This window comes from Empidonax traillii, unplaced genomic scaffold (assembly GCF_003031625.1).
Source record: "Empidonax traillii isolate 1590-97213 ecotype Southwest subspecies unplaced genomic scaffold, ASM303162v1 scaffold1373:size132633, whole genome shotgun sequence".
Lineage (NCBI taxonomy): Eukaryota > Metazoa > Chordata > Aves > Passeriformes > Tyrannidae > Empidonax > Empidonax traillii.
The window spans coordinates 65572-83448 of NW_020956566.1; the positions used below are offsets into that span (position 1 = coordinate 65572).

The window sequence follows — 17877 nt, forward strand, 5'->3', positions numbered from 1 at the left end:
CACCACAGGATATGAGTAATCCCAAAGCTGTTTCCAACCAAACAAGGAACTAAAAGCATGGGAATGGGATTTGGGAGAGTGCTTTGTGCAAGTTTCATGTTTTCTGGTTTGGCAAGCAAGCCCAGCACTGTGGGGCTTCTGCAACTTGTAGCCCAGCCTTACTCTCCAGTCAGGCCCCAGGGGCGTTACTTGCTTCCAGGAGCACTTCAGCAAAATTCATCCTTATGTCAGCTCAGCCAGATGTGCAAGCCAGTTCCTTTAATGCTCTGCATGTGGGATAGCAGATTAGATGATCTGCAACTCATCTGCAGCACCCAGGACAGCAAAGCCCAGAACACCTAAACTGCATTCATCCTTCCTCCCCAGAGGGGAACCCTCCTTCTCTTCTCCCTTGCCAGCAGGAGGTCTCAGAGCTGCCCCAGCTCTGGAGGGGATATCTGGCTTACAGGAAACAAAGACCCACAAGTACCAGGATGCAATGGAAGGAGCCAGCTGCAAAAACTGGCACAGTCAACTTCCCCAAGGAGTGGTTCTGGCAGACAACACGGCTGGCCAGCATTTGTCTGGCCTCTCAAAGTAGAGTGGATGTCACGTGCCCCATGCCACAGCAAGGGAGTTCACAGCTGTCCCAGCTCCACTGCGGAATCAGCTCTTCACAGGACCGCACAGTGAGCATGCAAGTCTCAGACCTGAGGTGGGAGCTGAATGTATTTACACCACCAGCTCAGCACTCAACAAGACAGAGAGCTTGGTAACACACTGCTGAACATTTGTTCCCTGCCCATTTTCATTAACAGTTAGCAAGGACGCCATGATCCATAGGAAGGCACTGCTGCAGCACACAGGCAGGGGGCCTGCTCCCCCTGGCTCCCCAAACCTGCAGAGCCCTTTGCAACACCCAAGGAGCAAAGAGTACAGCTGCTCACTTAAGGAAGGCCCCTTGCAACAACCACACAATGCATGTTGCTGCAGAAAGGAGGCCAAGGATATAGCTGGGAGAAAGGAGGGTAACCTGGCCAGAGATGCCATAGTCCTCACCACTAACTTGAGGCAGACAGCAGGAGTAGCCCAAATTCCATTCCCAGGCTGCAGCTCTTCGGCCTAAGACTGAAAGACCAAGATTAAGAGGTATTTTCACCACTTTTTAACCAAGTAACCAACTCTGGATGTGTCAGATAATTAACAAACCACAGCAAAGCAGGGTGGCAGCTTTCAATCACCTAGGAGTCCGCTGTCGATGCATCACCACCCCACCATATCCACAGTGACCTTTATGTTTCTGCCACTGCCACTGCTCAGACCACTGAAGAAACAAAGCCTCTGCAATTCATCCAGTAGCAATACAGGCTATTCCTTTTTAATGAGCAACCACTAAGGGAAATGGAAGATTTGGATGACCTAACGCACTCTGGACTCATATTGCACTGCAGCACTTGCTCCCAGCTCCATAAACCTGTAACAAGGCAAGGAAGACACAGGCTCTGAAGCTGTCATTGCATCCCTCAGCAGCATGTTTAGCTGCTCATAAACCTGAGCAAAACCAACCAACCAGAAGATCGCAGCTTCAAAAATCACCTGGCTCTCTGCAAGCTCAGGGGCAGAGCTAATGGCCACAAGAAAGGCAGACCTTGAAGGAAGAGAAAAGAGACTGAAAAGCTCACACTCAGGTCCCATGTCCCCAAGGAGCTCAACATGGGGTGGACACAGATAGGCCCAAACAGACTGATTTATCACCATTCACCCAATGAGGAAGACATTGGGCCACAGCAGAACTCTAGTGTCAAAGGCAGCCATATGCATATTTTCAGAAAAGACCATGACCTGTGCTCTATCCCAAGGCTACAAAAGGCATAGCAGGGATGGTATTAGGATTTGCAGTCCAGGACTCTCACAGGTTTCAATAACACGCTCCCCGAGAGTGTTATCAAACAGGTCTTTTCCTTAGGAGTAATTTATTAAACATCACTGTCTGCAGGCAGTAATTCCTTCGGTTGCCGAGTTCTCAGGAATGGCTCTAGTACTTAGGCTTTGCTTTTAGTCGCTCTTGGATCAAAGAGCAGCAGACTCTGGGTTCAAAGCCCTGGCTTGCTTCCAAAGGCCGGGCAATGAAATCACTGAGCTGGAGCATCCTGAGCTTGCTGGTCCAGAGGACTCACCAAGCCCCCTGTCAGAACAAGGCTCCACTGCCTGCAGGCAGGTTTAACCCCTCATGTGCTGGGTGTGCATTTCTCACCAGCAGCTCAGCTCATGCAGGCTTGACAGCAGCTCCTACAGGGGAGCAACATTCCACACACTGAAGAGCTGCTAACCTGAGGACTGTAACTCTCACCTCACAGCCTTTTCTTCCTGCTGCAGCCAGGCACAGGAGGCACAGTCACACTGTCCATAGGATACCGAGGGCCCAATGGGTTTCACACATCTCTCCCGTTCTCTCTCATCCCCATCCACAATCATCATCCTAAGCTGTCGGCAGCACTTCTTTGCCTGCCTGCAGTGCTTGAGCTCCTTCCTGCCCAGCCTCCACTCTAGACCAAGGGAGCCCCAAAGAGCAGCACACAGTAAAAACCACTCACCCGGCCTCTTGTCCTGCCCTCTCTGCCACCACTGGACCAACCAAGCACTTAAAATCTTGATGCCATCTCCTCCTTCCCGTCCACTGGGGCCCACAGGATACAGACTGCTATAGAGCAAGTAATGCACGCCAGCATCTGCTCTTTGTCCCTGCAAGGCTCTCAGTGAGCACAGGGCCCCATACAGACCTCCCATTCATGGCTCGAGCAAGCCATGTGTTTCCTGGCACAGTTCATTATGAACATGCTCCTATAAAAGCAGATTTTTGGCATGCCAGAACTGGGAACAACACATGGGTCAGCTTTTTCCTCCCTTCCTGGTCACAAATACAGAGCCAGGAGGCTCATTTGCACCAGCTGAAGCTGTAGAAGCAGGCAAGAGAAATCATGAATGCTTAATAACACAAGCAATCCCCTGCCCTGTGGGCTGGTCCCTACAGCCACATAAAGCAGCTGCTCGGGGCACGCCTGCTCCACACACAGCTTATTCCACTGCTCAGCAGATACCGTGGAAACAGCAGCCAAGCCAAACAGCCAGTGATATTAGCATCTCCAAATGATTTCCAACCAGCACGTTCCTTTCTGCAAGAGGTTCCAGTTGAGAAAGCCTCTCATATGGACAGAGTTGCGATAAACCACTCTCTCCCAACAGGCCAGACAGAAACGGCTTCATTCAGGCAAGGAGCTCTGAACATGGCAGACTTGGTCTGACCAAGCCCAATATCCGGAAAGTCTTTGGGCACCCATCATATAAGCCTTTTAAATGTATGTTGTTTCCCATTTCCAGTTAAAAGTAAAACCAAAAACTCACCGCACCCAGGAAAACAATCGTGGGTTCAAAGCAGCGTTTCCAAGAAATGCTCTGCTAGAGTGACTTTGGCTTCATGAGCCAGGAGGAACTGGACTAGCACCTAGGAACTCCAGAAGTAGATCAAGATGATGATGAAATTGGGAAAACATCATCTCTGTGCCCCAACAGTTGTACCACACATCTGGATCCAATAGCTGTGCTGTGAGTGTGGGTCTGCTCAGACGACTACCAAACCTCTCCCTTTTGCTCCATGTTTGCAGGAGACATGATGTCTGCACACCACCACTTCATGCCAGTTATCACAGGCCATGCCTCCTATTCTTCCTACTTCCTCCATGGACAGCCACAGTACTTGCCTGTTTTGCTTGGGTCCCAAATGGAAACCGCAGACTGGTCCATTCTTTCCTCAGCTCCATTCCTGTGCGCCAGTTCAAGATTACATCTGCCCTGGCCCCCGACACCCTCATGGACCCCACCAAGAGTCCTATGACTTATGGCACACGTAAACCTTTGTTTGGAAACAACTTGGCTGCTGGCCTACCAACAAGTGACAACTGCTCTGCTGCAGGACTGCAGTCTGAGCTCACTTCGGGTGGCCCACAGCACTTCTCTCCACTGCTTTCCATGTGGAGCACAACCAAGCAAACATTAAGAAGCCAATTCTACCCTTCAAACCTAGCTTTAGAACTGGCGGGGGGGAAGGAAAAGGAAAAAAAGCTGCAACCACTTAGTGCAATTCCTACTAGCCTCCCCAGAACTGTTCAAAGAAGCTGCAAGCTGTGGGGGATCCCTGCCCTTCCAGGGCCGGGATCCCATACGTGGGAATGGCCAAGCCCAGCTTCTGAGCAATTATCACAAGCAACCAGAACAAAGCCACTGGGGTTTGTACACTGTAAATCAATTGCTGGAGCAGACACTGAGGCGGAGCTCGCATTAGGGTACAGCTGGGCCATAGGAAAAGCTTGCTGCCACACACAGCTCCAGTCCCAAAGCAGGCAGGTCCTGCTCACACACCTGCTGCAGGAGAAAAGGCCAGTATAACTGAGAAAAAAGCTCAGCATAAGGACAGTGAGCCCAGGTAACCAGCCGCAGACTCCTCCCGATGGCTGCCAGCATGTGGCAGGACAGACAGACCCTGGCCCTGACCTCACTCGCCCACTCAGTTCAAACTAGTTTGAGGCTTCCCTGCCTCTGTTCCTTACGTTGCCCATTCTACTTCCTCAGCCCAGACCCTGTGAATCCCAGCCCCCTCCCCAGCCACACATCCCTCAGGCTTCTTTCTTCCAAGACCATCCCAAATCGTGTTTCCTAACTATGCCATAGGAGCTCTGCAGCCCTTAACTTTCATAGCTCCCTGCCTTCACCCTTACCAGAAGTGAGCAGAGACCCTGCCTCCCTGTGTGCTCAAAGCCAGGCAGCAGCCACCCCAAAGCAAGAGCACACAGTGATACCCTGTGCAGTCAGGAACAGGGCTGTAGTGGGGAGCAAGGTCTGGGGCAAGAACTTGCTGCTGATTTGACAAGGAGCAAGAACAGCAAACAACGGTTCTACTCTGCAGCCACAGAGTGATGGGAATATTTCGGGAGGTTCCTACTCATTCCCAAGCACAGCAGGGTTGATGCCAACCAATACTCCACTGCAGGCTTAACCAAGCTGGCAGGGTTGACACCATGCTGCGCAGTTTGTCTCCAAGGCTGCAGGATTCACTTGTGGTCTTTATGGAGGATGTGTCTCGGCTGAGCTGTACCTTGCCCTACAGTCTCTCCCAACATCCCACCACCTTGCTCAAACAGGAAAAAGCTGGAGCAAGAGAGGGGAGTCCCCATGGTAGCCAAGCTCCTTGGCTCCCCGAAACAGCTGGGGCTGCTGAACCAGAACGACTGGCCTTGGCACTGCAGGAGCTCCTCGTCTGCCCTGGGAGCAGGTTGACACCGCTCCAAGCAGCAGGGCTGCCGCCCAGGCTCCTGGCAAGCACTGCAAGAGGAGGCATTGGCATCTCCCCATGGAGACACGTCTGGACACAGCAAAAGGATGCCATTCGGTTGGGCCACTGAGGCCAGTGTGGTCCCAGGCCCCTAAGAAAAGCCCAGGTACCCCTCCTGAGCCCCCAGCCCAGAGAACCAGCCCAAGCCACGAGTGCAGTGCTGCAGTCATGCAGCTGGGAGAAGAACAGGGCAGAGTTGGCAGCCAGTTCACCACGTCTCCTGCTCAAACACTTGAAGCACAGCTGCATGTTGGCAGCTGTCTGCACCTCTTGGTTCCTGGTTTATGGAGAAGGAAGCTTGCTTTGGTCAGGCAAGTGAGCCCATGCCTGCTTGCTGAGCAGCACGGGCAGCGGTCGCCACAGGACTCCCAGGAAGGCCAGGATAACATCTTCATAGCAGATGAATAGAAACAGAGCAGTAAGTGAAATAGGAAGGCCACAAGCCTAGTGCAGGAGATGGGAATCCTGCTGGCTCAATGAAACCATCTTTAATGGCACACCAACCAAAGGCTCCCAAGCAGACATTGCCAGCTGCATTGCCAAGCCCCAGTGAGAAACACAAACGTTTTAAGGGCGACTCAGCACCACTGCAGGCTTGCTGCACCCACCAGTCTTGCCAACTGACTCTCCCAGGCTTGCTCTGAGCCTTTGAGCAATTCTCTGGCTTCTTCACAAATAGCTGATGATTACTTCTGGCAGCATGTGGCAGGCTGGAGACAGCGATCTGAAGGCTAAGCTCCCTGGCCAGCACAGCACAGGTATTGCACTTTTCTCTCGCTACAGGAAACATGGTAGACAGATGCCAAGTGGAGCCAGGATGAACCGCATGCTTCCTGTGCAGTGGCCTTGAACAATGACACTTCTGCCACAATGGGATATGTGAGAATGCAAAGGTCTTCACCAAGCAAAACGCCTCTGATGGTAGAGGAGAGCTCGGCGGTGTTGAACAGCCAGGCAGGTCCTGTCAGCAGGAAAGAGCTGCAGCAGAGCTGGCTCAGCATTCCTGAGCTGGAGGCAAGGGGAGGCCCTGTGGCAACGAGGCTGCATTGCTGCACCCACAAGGTCTGTGTGGCTCAGAGCTCGTCCCGTGGTAGCTGGGGCCAGCACCTCCAGGTATCATACAAATGCTTGCTGATCCATCCTCACATCCCTTCCCTTGGGCTGAGGGCCAAAGGCTGACGTTGTTCCTGCCCTCCCAAGCCCAGCCAAGAGGGATTCCCCCACATCAGAACTGTGTGTGTGGATGGAGCTTCTGGCCAGGGCTTCACGTTTTTCTTGTTCCAGCTGAAACACTCTTCCAGATGATGGGAAAAACCAGAAGAAGTTCCATAAAACTGTCTGGCACTTCCCTTCAGCAAACAGGAGCCCCAGCCAGCCACTCCAGAGAATGGAAACTCAGGCTGCAGAGACAAAAGGGTGGGGGGTGGGGGTGGGAAGAGGCCAGGGCAAGGGAAGCAGTGCAAAGAGAAGCAGCATGCACATGGGGCCTGCAAGCTAAGCCAGTTGCTTCATCAATACACCATAGGAAAAGACAAAGCTGCTGCTCAGAGCCAGGTTCTCTCCACACAACAAGGTGCCTACTCACCACCTGAGCCAAGGCTGGACTGGGCACAATGCACTCCTGCCAGCAAGGCCTATTTGCTCTCCCCAGACTGCTGGAGAATGAAGCATATTTGGCACTGAAAGTGCTTGAGTGAGCTGCTTCTTTGCATGCAGCCACCAAACCCACTGAAAGGATTAAAACCTCCCCAGTACCACCCAAACCTGTGCTGGCCTTTGGATACACTTTGCATGTCTTGCAGATCTTGCTTGCTCAGGAGGCCAAGGGGGAGGGTTACAACCCTACCCGGCCAGACCCCAAGACATAGCTCACCAACAAACTCCACAAACACCCTGACTGCAGGGACAGCAGCAGGGGGGGGAAGGGGCAACAAGAGGACAGAAAGTGCAGTCAAGAACTCACATCCACACTAGCGCAAATACCCTCTCCATTTTGCTGTCAGCTACATGTTTACACTATCCATATGGACACCCATGAGCAACTTGCCAGTCCCAAAGAGGACTTCCAGAGCTGGGGACAAAGGGACAGCTGCACTTCTGAGCCTTGCGTGCAGGGAAACAGACAGGGAGCTTATTTATATCCCAAGCTCTGCTCTAGGATAAATATTTTAAATCTCTCTCCAGGTCATGGCAGTATATTTACAGCTAAGTTTCCCTTAGTTATCTGCCTGTAGAGACTCAGATGGATTTGCCATGAAGCCAGGCAGATCCAGCTGGCCAAGCTCTCCAGACAGCTTACAGCTCATGGGAGAAATGGTTCATCCCGTGCCATAGTCTTGAAAACGACATCCATGTGCTGGCAACTGCTCCAGGGATGTGTACCCCTTCACGCTGCTGCCTCTGCATAGCCCACCCACAAGCATGCTCTCAGCCACTCCGCCTTCCCAGGAGCAAGAAGGCAGAGGTTGGGAAATGCCACATACAACAGTAGATCAGGAGTAATCCTACTGCTGCACCCCCCATGGAGCACAGCTGCACTGTGGGTCCCCCTGGAGGTAAGTGAGTCTCTGGAGCATCCTGCTTTGCCACTTGGTTTACTGAAGGTTTAACCTGTTTGCTCCCCTCACACAGGAAGGGAAGAAGCTCCCAAGAAAGGTATTCACAACAAATCCACTCGAGCTTTTCCTAGCAGCCACCGCAGTGCTGCAAACTAAAAATTGCTACAAAAAGGCACTGAGGAGACACCTGAAATAGGCCCCACTCCATTAGCTGCATTGGTGTCTATTTATATGGGCTCTGTACTGTTGGGTTTTGACCCCTGGCTGCCTCTGAAGCTTGAAGAGGATGGACTGGTTGCCCAGGGCTTCTCACTGGGTTTGTATGACTTCTTTGTCAACCCTCACAAGCATTTCAGGAATACTAGTTCACAAATACTGCCTGCTGTGCACTGCACATCCATTTTTCGTCTCTGTGGCACTGACCGCTACCGGGCTACAAAATATCATCCACAACTCCCCGTATCTGTCTCCCACTATGTCCTACAGGTCTGCAGACTTCTCCTATATCCATCTCTTTCCATTGCCGGAAAGCTGAAGATCAGTCTCATTTCACAATCATCATTTACAGCTGTGCAGGGAAGCACTGTGGTCCATAACTTTTCTTGCTGGGAGAAACATCACCAGGCAGGCTGAACCTGCAGTATCACCTCTGAAAGCCAAGAGGGCATAGAGAAGAATAGCTCCTTGTTTATTTTCATTGAAGTCATTTATGAATCTATATTAAAAGCCACAAGTATAGGAAAGTAGAGAGAGAAGCTAATATTTCCTCTGCTCATGCAATATTAATTAAAAGGTAGCTTCTCTATGAGACATTGCTACATTATCTCAGCTAAAAATGGAAAAAAGTCACTGAGGGAGAAGAATTAGCAAGCAGGACACTTTCTGGAATATTTTACAAATCAATAACTAGGCAGAACACTTGCTCTAAACAGAGCTAATGCAAAGCCCCAGTGTCAAATCAAAGAAAGGCTTGGCTTTAACAGACTCACTGAGACAGAAATTCATGCTAACCAGATCTCCTTGAAAAACAAGTGCTTTCCTCCATTGCAGTAAAAAAGCTAATTTCCAATAAATCTGGACAGCAAGTAATTCTTACTGGACAGTCACTAATCTACCAGTGTGAAGAGTACCCGGACATCCTAGGCAATCAAATGCTAAGGTAGCACACAAGCAGTGGCAACAGACACCCAACAGGTCCTGGAGAGCAAGAAGATGTGCTGAAATGTCTGCAGGTGCCTGGCTGATCACTCAGTAACCCAGGTAAAATGGATTGCTCCATCAAATCCATGACAGGCCTTTGTCTGCAGGAATGGATCCTCAGCCAGTGAGAAGCAGGGCCAAATCCCAGAAAGGCCACAGAAACAAAATGTGATGCTGAACAATGCCCAGTACGATGCTCTTGTTATTTCCTTGCCAAAATGTTAACCATTCAGATTAATGGTTTCTCCTTCAGGCCACACGGCTTTGAGACGTTTCTTCAGCTAAGAGGAAGAATTCTTTTCAAAAAAGACTTGTGATTTCCAAGATCCACCTGAACATCTCAGCAGCCCTGCACCAGCCCTGCTCTGATTTCTCACCAGCCACAGCAAACTGGGGGCCTGGCTCAAGGAGACAAAGGTGATCTCAAGATGGGATGAGGAAGCCACAGCCACACCTGGCGGAACAGCAGTGCCCAGAGGCAGGGATTGGAGGGAAAGCAAGCAACAGCAAAGCCTGAGAAGGGGGCACAGCATGCCATGGTGGGTACGGATACAGAAGAGGAATCAGGAAGAAGGGGAGACAGGAGGCACAGCTGGAAAAGGAACAACTGCACTTGGGCCAGAATGAGGCAGCAAGACAGAGGCAGGACCAGGGCAGGAGGGCCAACGCTGGTGAGGGCCCAGCAAGCAGCTCTTCCACTTCCACTTCTGAAGGCTGCAAGCACATACACAAAACATCAGGGAGAGACATCGGGAGTGAACTCAGCAGAGGAAAAAAAAAAAAAAAAAAAAAAGTGTTGCCTTTGGAACTCAGTTTTTGCTTGGAATATGGTGGATATAGAACTGTTCAAACCTAGCTGGAGGAAAGAGTGATCACAAAACAAGATCTCACTGCCATCTCACTGCTACAGGAGGCAGCTCAGCCCAGGAACTGGCCACTCCCATAGCACCTGCCAGGTGCCCAGATGTGTCCCAATCTCACAGCATTTACAGCAAGCAGTACAGACGGATAGAAACAAAGAACATCAAGTAACTCACAAGGGGCTATTTTCATAGAATCATAGAATCATAGAATAGATTGGGTTGGAAAAGACCCCCAAGATCATCAAGTCCAACCCCTTTGGTCTAAGACAAATTGCAGAATTCCTGCAACTGCTGAAGGAGACTTACAGCGTTGGCCCCTTGGCAGAGGCAACTAAATGACTTGTGCTCACCAGCACAGACCCATCTATGCTCCCATGAACAGTTAAGGAGCACTGGATGCACTGCCCTGTGTGGCACCCTATAAGACCAGCTGTTTTTATCTTCTCTGGTCCTGTCTTTGCTGGGAAAGACAAAAGCCATAACCTTTTCCCCCATGAAAGCCTCCCACAGATACAGGCACTGCCAGTGACTTCAGCAGAGCCAGCACCATGGAGCACCCATCAATCCATGCCACGTGAGGGAAGGGCTGCCCCCGCAGAGCCAGGACACACACCAAAGCACGATGCACAGAGAACAATAAAGGAACTTGCAAGCCACAGCTTGTCCTGCCTTTAACCATTTGGAGAGCCACTGTATGGTTTGAATCAATCTTCCTTTGTGCTCTTGAAGAAGCCAATGAGCAACTGTAGTGAGGAGCACATTCATAGTTGGTCTTAAGCAATACTGCGCCTATCTTATGCCAACATCACTGGACAGCAAGGACAACCAACCCCCTGAAGGGCTGCCCAGAGGCAAATAAGCCACCCCTTTGCAGCCAGAAGGGTACTCAGCCTTCACATGCCATGGCTCTGGGGACAGACTCGTCTGGCTTTCTGGGGGGATGGAGGACAGAGCCAACTTGCCAGTGTGCCCAAATCGACTGCAGTAGGGTGTTGTCTTGGCTGCTATTCAGGGTGTAAAATCCTGATGCTGGGACAAACCTCATTTCACACAGCATCACAAGAGAAGAAAAGTTATAAAGCCTGTCACCTTAGAGCAGCTCTGGAAACAAACATCTGCAATCAGCACTGAGGCCTGAGTGCACAGCACTCACAGATACTGCTGTCTTCCTGGAGAGAAGTCACCTAAGAACTGAACATAGGTCAAACAGGGGCTGAAATACAAGGAGACTTGTAATCCTCACTCACTTAAGCTCTAGCCCCTTTCTGCACCAGCTCCCAGCACACACAGCAATCCTGTGTCATCACTTTCTCCCAGCATGCAACATCTTGCCTTCCTGAGAGGAAAGGTTCATGCCCTGATATCAAATGTGTCACACCATTTTCCAGACAGAAATCTACTCCTATCGGTTTTCTTCATTCATCATCCCGCACAATACAAGCATCAATCCAAGACATCTCAACCTCACAGAGGTCCAGGCCATCTGACAGTGGTGGATTCAATTCACGCACACTCAGGGGCCCTGTGTACACTCCAACCCACAAACACCGAATTTCCTGCCTGTTCCATTCAAATCAGACCTTAATTTGACAAGAAGACAGACCATTGGTATCCCACTGGCAAGCACCATCTCATATAAGGAATCAGCAGTTTAAAAACAGTCATGCCTCCTCTCCAGACACACGGTCTGTGTGGACCTGCTGTGCAAGGGGACAGGACTTCATGAGTACTCCTCATTGCACTGTTCCATCCCGAATTTTGCAGTTGGACCCAGCTAGCTTTCATTCTACTCTCTGGGACACCTGAACACCTCAGCAGTCATCTGTTCACTACCAATAAAAATGTTTTAAGTAGCAACATAGGCCTTTGCCTGGATATCTCACCCATAAGTTTAAGGATTAGAATACATTTTCACAAGAAGCTCTTGCAGAACAATTGCAGAGGGGCAAAAATCAGAGAATAGAGGATGGATTTTTGAAAGCTAATCAAATAAAAGGAGCAGCCTCAGGCACTAACAGTCTGCAAAGTGTATCAACAAAAGCATCTACCCATCAACTACTCTAAGACAAGCAAGCTCGGGAGTGGTCAGAGCTGGGCAGGCACACCAGAAGTCCTCATCCCAGGCACACAGAACAGGCTTTTAGAAACTTGTAAACCACTCTGAAGTGCTCCCTTGCTTCTATCTTTGTTGATCAGACAGCATGTATTAGTTACTTCTCAGAGCAGAGGGAAGCAGTCTCTGTCTGGTCACAGAACAGACCACTTCCCTGAAAATGTCAGGGCTTAAATTAAGACTAGAAGTACTGTACAGCTCAACCTTCTAAGCTCAGGAAAAACATTTTTGTATTAAGTTTAAAAAAGAGATGGCAAGAGTGAGAAATGGAGCTGAAGCAGCAGTCAATGAAAAGCACATGCGCTGCAGACCTGGCTGCCAACACAAATTGATGCTTTGAAACAAAGACCACTTGTGTTTGGCTTGAAGATCTTCCACAGCTACTCAGCAAGGGCTGCACAGATTAAAAGGAGACACAGGTAAACACAGAACAGTGCTTGCTGCCAAGTATTTCCCTGGAACAAAGGAATAACCAGAAATGGAGTCCTTGTCTTGACAGGGTGGCACGGGTTCATCCTCACCATGCTGCAATGCACCAAAGCAGAGGCAAGAGGGAATACTGGACAAACCTATTCAACCTCTGTTTAAGCAGCACCCAGATCCACAGGCTGGACATGGAGAGTTGCAGCTGCTTAAAACACCGAATGCGCCTCCATCCTTAAGAGCCCACAAGATTACAACCAGCATTTGCCCATTTCCAGAAGAAACCCCAGACACCTATTCTTCCAGTACTTCACTTCTTGACACTCGTGTGCCTCCTGCAAAGCTGGATTCTGGTCTCGTTCGCAAACCAACCTACATCCATAAAACAATATACCTTACAAGCCTCTTTTGCTTTCTACTGCCTGCAAAGTGATATATATATATATATTCAGAAAGCACAGGAAGAGTGAAATAGGAGATGGTCTTTTCCAGAATGATGATCCTTCAGTCTGGTCCTTTTTTAGGGACATCAGCTGTCTTCTAAACCAAACAGCAACAGTTCCCATTGCAGTGCAAAGGTGGATTTGCTGGCCCTGTATGACTAGAGAGGTGACTGGACACTGTTCCCTCACAGTGCAGGAAAGCAACCTCTGGATCAGATCTCACAGTGACAGGCAGGGAAAAGAAGAGAGCCGACAGCTCATCAACACAACCAGCACAGCAAATCCTGACAGGGTCTGGTAGGATGAAGGAGGCAGAAGTACAGGACTCCGAACTGGCCACATCCTCCAAAATCAATGTGCTTGCTTCCTTGTGCTGTGGTTCAATAGCTTTGGCATTAGGAAGCAAGCAAACAGGTTTCTAAAAGACCCCAGGGTCCCCCATCTTACTTGCAACTCCCTCTGAACAACCTCCCTAAAAACGCAAGAGATACACAACATTTCTGGACTGCTGAAAGCTCACAAGACGTGAACCACAGGCGGAGCCTCCAAACTACGGCAAAGCCCAAGGAGTGGCTGCTGCTCTAGCAGCATATGAAAAACCTGAAAATCAGCAGCATCCCTACCTCCTTCCTATAAAGTCTCTCTCAGAAAACAAATCCTTCCATGTCCAGCAGTAGGATTGCCTATTTCAGGCAAGCCAGTACATAAGGTACACTACCTTTTAACCCCACTGCGCAATACAACATCTGCTCTTCTAGCAGACTACAAAGCACTCACAAGTAGCTCTCAGATGACACCTCCCAACATCTTCCAAGCAAGAAGCCCGACACGGAATCAGGCCACCCACCTTGGCACCTCTGCCATGTTGAAATGTACACTGAGGCCCAAGAACCACTTTGCTGGTCTTTCTTTCGGTCAGTTGTCAAATCGTCATTTCTTCATCTCTCCTGCCCCTCTTCCTCAAGACACAGTTGATTTCTTATAAAGGTAAAAAACACTACAGATGCCTTTCTCCCACATCAGGCACTATCAGCCTTCTCCAGGAGGTATGCCATGCCAAAGGTGTTCACCTGTGGGCCTGCCTCTTTCACTTACACAGCAAAATCCACTGTGCTGGTTCACAGCCTTTGCAAACCCCACCAAACCCAAAGTTAACACCCTGTGCAACTTAAACCTCACCAAGAAAAATGTTCCTGTGCATCTGCCAAGCATCTTGTTGGTCTCGCTGCCCTCCACGCTTTTAAAGAGCTGCCTGTCCCAGCCTGGGAGACCACGTTAGGAGAACTAGAACTGCTCCTTGTGGTCTGGACAAACAATCGCATGTCCCCCAATCTCAGGGGAATTTCCCTGCAAACACCGCAGCAGCAACCGCCTTCACAAAGAGTACGTTTGTAACTAAGTTTGTCCTCTGCTAAATAAGCATTTGTTCCAAGTTCCCAAATATCGAAAGTAGTGGAAACACCCACTGCTAATGTGAAATATTTTGCATTCCAGGCCTGAGAGGTATGCTTGAAAATGTTCAGAGAGGAAAGAGTGTTTATTCACTGGAAAGAGGTGTACTAGGTCCAGCTATTTACTTAAGTCCACGTGAGCATGCTGGAATACAGCTTTGATCTTTGCAACTTAAATAGCAGATAAATTGAAAAGAAGGTAAGAAAAATATTAGTGTAAAGATCCCCTAGCAAATACCTGTAACCAGGCCTCACAGCCTTCAAATCTTTTTGAAGTGCCTTATCGCTCACAGTCAAACTGGCCCTTGCATTCTTGTCCATTGCCCCAAAGTCAGGCTCTTCTCTTCCTACCTTCTTTCCTCTATTCCCCTTGAGCTCCATGGCCTCTAGAAAAAGTCCACCCTGCCCTCCTAGGACACATATACCAATGCAACATGGACCAGGCCTTGGCCAAACATCTGACCCACTAGCAGATATGAGCTGCCATCCACTTGCCTCCTTTGAGCAAGAGGTATTCAGCAGACCGAGAGGAAACATATTGTCAGTCGGCCAAGTGTTCATCACCCAGCACGCAACTAAATACAGGGTGCTTCAAGCAGTTTAAAAGTCTGCCCATCTGCCTTCAGAAGACGGCTTCATTCCAGATCAATTAAGAGCTCAGAGAACATCTTTAAAGGATGCAGAACATGACAACCCTCTGATCAGTGCCAGCTCACAGTGGTTCAGGACCCCACTGTGCAGACAAAGAAGTGCCTATGGCCACGACTATGGAGCTGCTGTGCCTTTGAAGCTCCTGCCACATTGGGGTTCCAGCCTGCCTAGAGCCCCATCTGAACACAGCCAAGTCCTAAGGGGGATCAGATCATTCCCATCTTCAGAAATTTTCAAGACCAGGCTCGCTAGCAAACATGAGAAAAGTACTGCCATACAGAAACATAGAGCTCACCACAGGATACGGAGGCATTTCCAGAACAAAATCAACCTTTTGGGGCTTTTTTCACTTTAAAGAAAAGTTGACTCAGCAAATATTTCCTCTGCTAGCATTTCAACCAGATGTTCCAGCAGAAGTCAGCACACATCTGGCATGCTGCAGTGCCACTGCCAGAAAGATCACAGCTTCACTGAACAACGGAAATGGAGGAACAAGGACCAGCAGTCCAGGCACGGAGCACTTCTGAAACACATGGCAAAGGATCTGCATGAGCCTCCAGGCCTCACAGGTCTTTGCGCCGTGCTCTTTCCAAACAGCATCTACAGGCAAAGGAAGAGAATGCCCTGCAGCCCATAAAACTTACCACTAGCCCGTAAAAACCTAGATGTCAAACTATGTTTCGCCATCTGAGATTTTTTTGTGACCGTGAGCCCAACAGCAGCGTGTTCCTCCCAGTGCTGTAGGACATGGTCCTGTCCAGCAAGAGAAACAAGGAGGAGTGTAAATGCTTGGAGCTGCACAGAAACTCCAGCAGCTGTAGAGTGGAGTGTGCTGGTAGGAAAGGCGGCAGACAGCCCTCACAGGCAGGTCTGCACATCCCAGCTGTGGGATGTAGTGGCCTGCTGGCAGCTAGGTGAATGCTGTGTCAGGTTCACAGGGCCCTGTGGCTTCAAACCAAGGCCCAAGCTAAGCATGCACTCCCCCTCCAGAAACAGCCTTCCCAGGAGGCTGCCAAGGCACGCCGCAATCACGGTGCTAATCAGCTAAGTAAGCGTTGCTTTTCGTGCTTATCAGCTGTAAATTGGACAATACTTACCGCCTGGCAGCACGGCTCAGCCACACCTCCAGATATGGAAGGGCAGAAGCGCTATAGATATCTTTCCCTCAGAGGCAGTATCCTACCCAGGTGCTAAACTAAGATTGCTCTTGATTTCGCAGCAGAAACTGGAAAGTAATCTCTACAACTGTGCACCGTGAGACAGCAGGGACTGCAAATGGCTACAAGAAGCACGCAGGACCCTCCCCACCTGCAGGGCTCCCAAGCAAAGAAACAAAGTAGCCTGTTACGGGGCAGCCGTGGGACTTTTCAAAGCCAGGCTGGAAAACAGCTCACAGCCCCTGCGGCTCTCACGCCTCAGCCAAGACCTTGGTCTCCTCAGACAAGGGAAACGGTGCTAAGAGGCCAGCGGGGAGAAACACCACGAAACAGAGCGAGGGAAGGTGGGTCTGGGCTTTGTGGCTGGAGTTGGACAATGTGAAAGGCAGCAGCCAGGAAAATCAACGGGCCGCAGAGCTAGGACAGGGCAGGGAGGCTGGCTCGCACTCTACACGGCAAGGAGGGTGGCACGGGGGGAGGGGGGAGAGGGTTCATCCAGATGCGCTCAGCGAGGGACAAAACGCCTCCAGCAGCCGGGAGGTCAATCTCCACGGGTGGAACCCCCCCGCGTGCCCACTGTTTGTTCTCCGAGTTTTGATCTGATCACATTTCAGAGGAAAACCACCCACCACTGCACACAAACAGCCTTCCCAGTCTCAGCTTTCCCCGCGGAGTCCGGAGGGGCGCGGGTCGGGGCCAAGCCTCGCTAGAGGGGCCTCCGGGAGTCCTCCCCGGAGCGCGGCTGCTCCGGGAACGCCTGCTCGCCATCTCCCAGGCGGCAAATGTCTGGCGCATTTGCATCCCTGTGGATTTAGGCACGACGCTCCCCCCTAGGAGCGGGCGGGCAGGGCGAGCCGGCGCACGCCGGGGAAGAAGAGCCGGGCGAGGCGCCCCGGCGGCTCCAGGGGCTGCGCGGGGCGGGGGCGCGGCCGCCCCCGGGCTGGAACACACAGGGCCCCACGCAGCCCCTGCTCCGCGCCGGAGCCCCGCAGGCCCCCTCCCCAACCCGAGGGGGCACAGACCACTGGAGGCTCGGCCCCGGAGACCGCCGCACCTCCTTCAGCCTCGGAGGCGGCGGCAGCCGCAGGGCCCCCCCGCCGTCCCCACCGCGGCCCATCTACGGACGCGGGAAGGGGCGCGAAGCCCCTCTGCCCCCACCCGGCCGCCGGGACCCGCACTCCCGGGGCGAGGAAGGCTGCGGCGGCTACCCTGGCCCGCACTCACCCAGCACCAGCAGCACCAGCAGCGCCCGCACCGCCGCCATCCTCCGCGCCCCTCGCCGCCGCCGCCGCCGCGCCGGTCAGCGCGCCCGCCCGCCCCCAGCCATGCCGCCGCCGCCGCCGCCCCGCCCGCCGCCAGGAGGGGTTCCGGGGGAGGGGCAGCCACCGGAAACCGGGTGGGGTCGGGAGGAGCGGAGTACCGCGGGCGGTGCCGAGCTCGGACCCCCCGTGCTGCCATGGCGGTGCCCGATGCGAGGGGCTGGCCGGCGCCGTCCCCGCAGAGCCTCCCTGGCATCGGGAGAGCCGCGCCGGGAGCGCTGCTCCTGCCGAACACGGCGTGCCCGGAGCAGCGAAGAGGCGACAGAGCTCCGTTCCTGCCCAGGGGCTCCTCGTAGTCGGGCTCTTAAATTGATGGCAGGAGCTCCGGTCTGTA

The 17877-nt window shown here is 51.7% G+C and overlaps 1 protein-coding gene across 1 annotated transcript in view; it reads right to left on the minus strand.

Annotated features, from left to right (window-relative positions):
- The window catches only part of PTK7 (protein tyrosine kinase 7 (inactive)), a 37236-nt gene extending 19732 nt beyond the window's left edge, over window positions 1–17504 (minus strand). The window contains exon 1 of the mRNA XM_027906916.1: window positions 17459–17504. Within this exon, the coding sequence (XP_027762717.1) occupies window positions 17459–17488 (30 nt within the window). The 5' untranslated portion in view covers window positions 17489–17504. The remainder of the gene's footprint in view (window positions 1–17458) is intronic.
- Window positions 17505–17877: the final 373 nt, after the last annotated feature.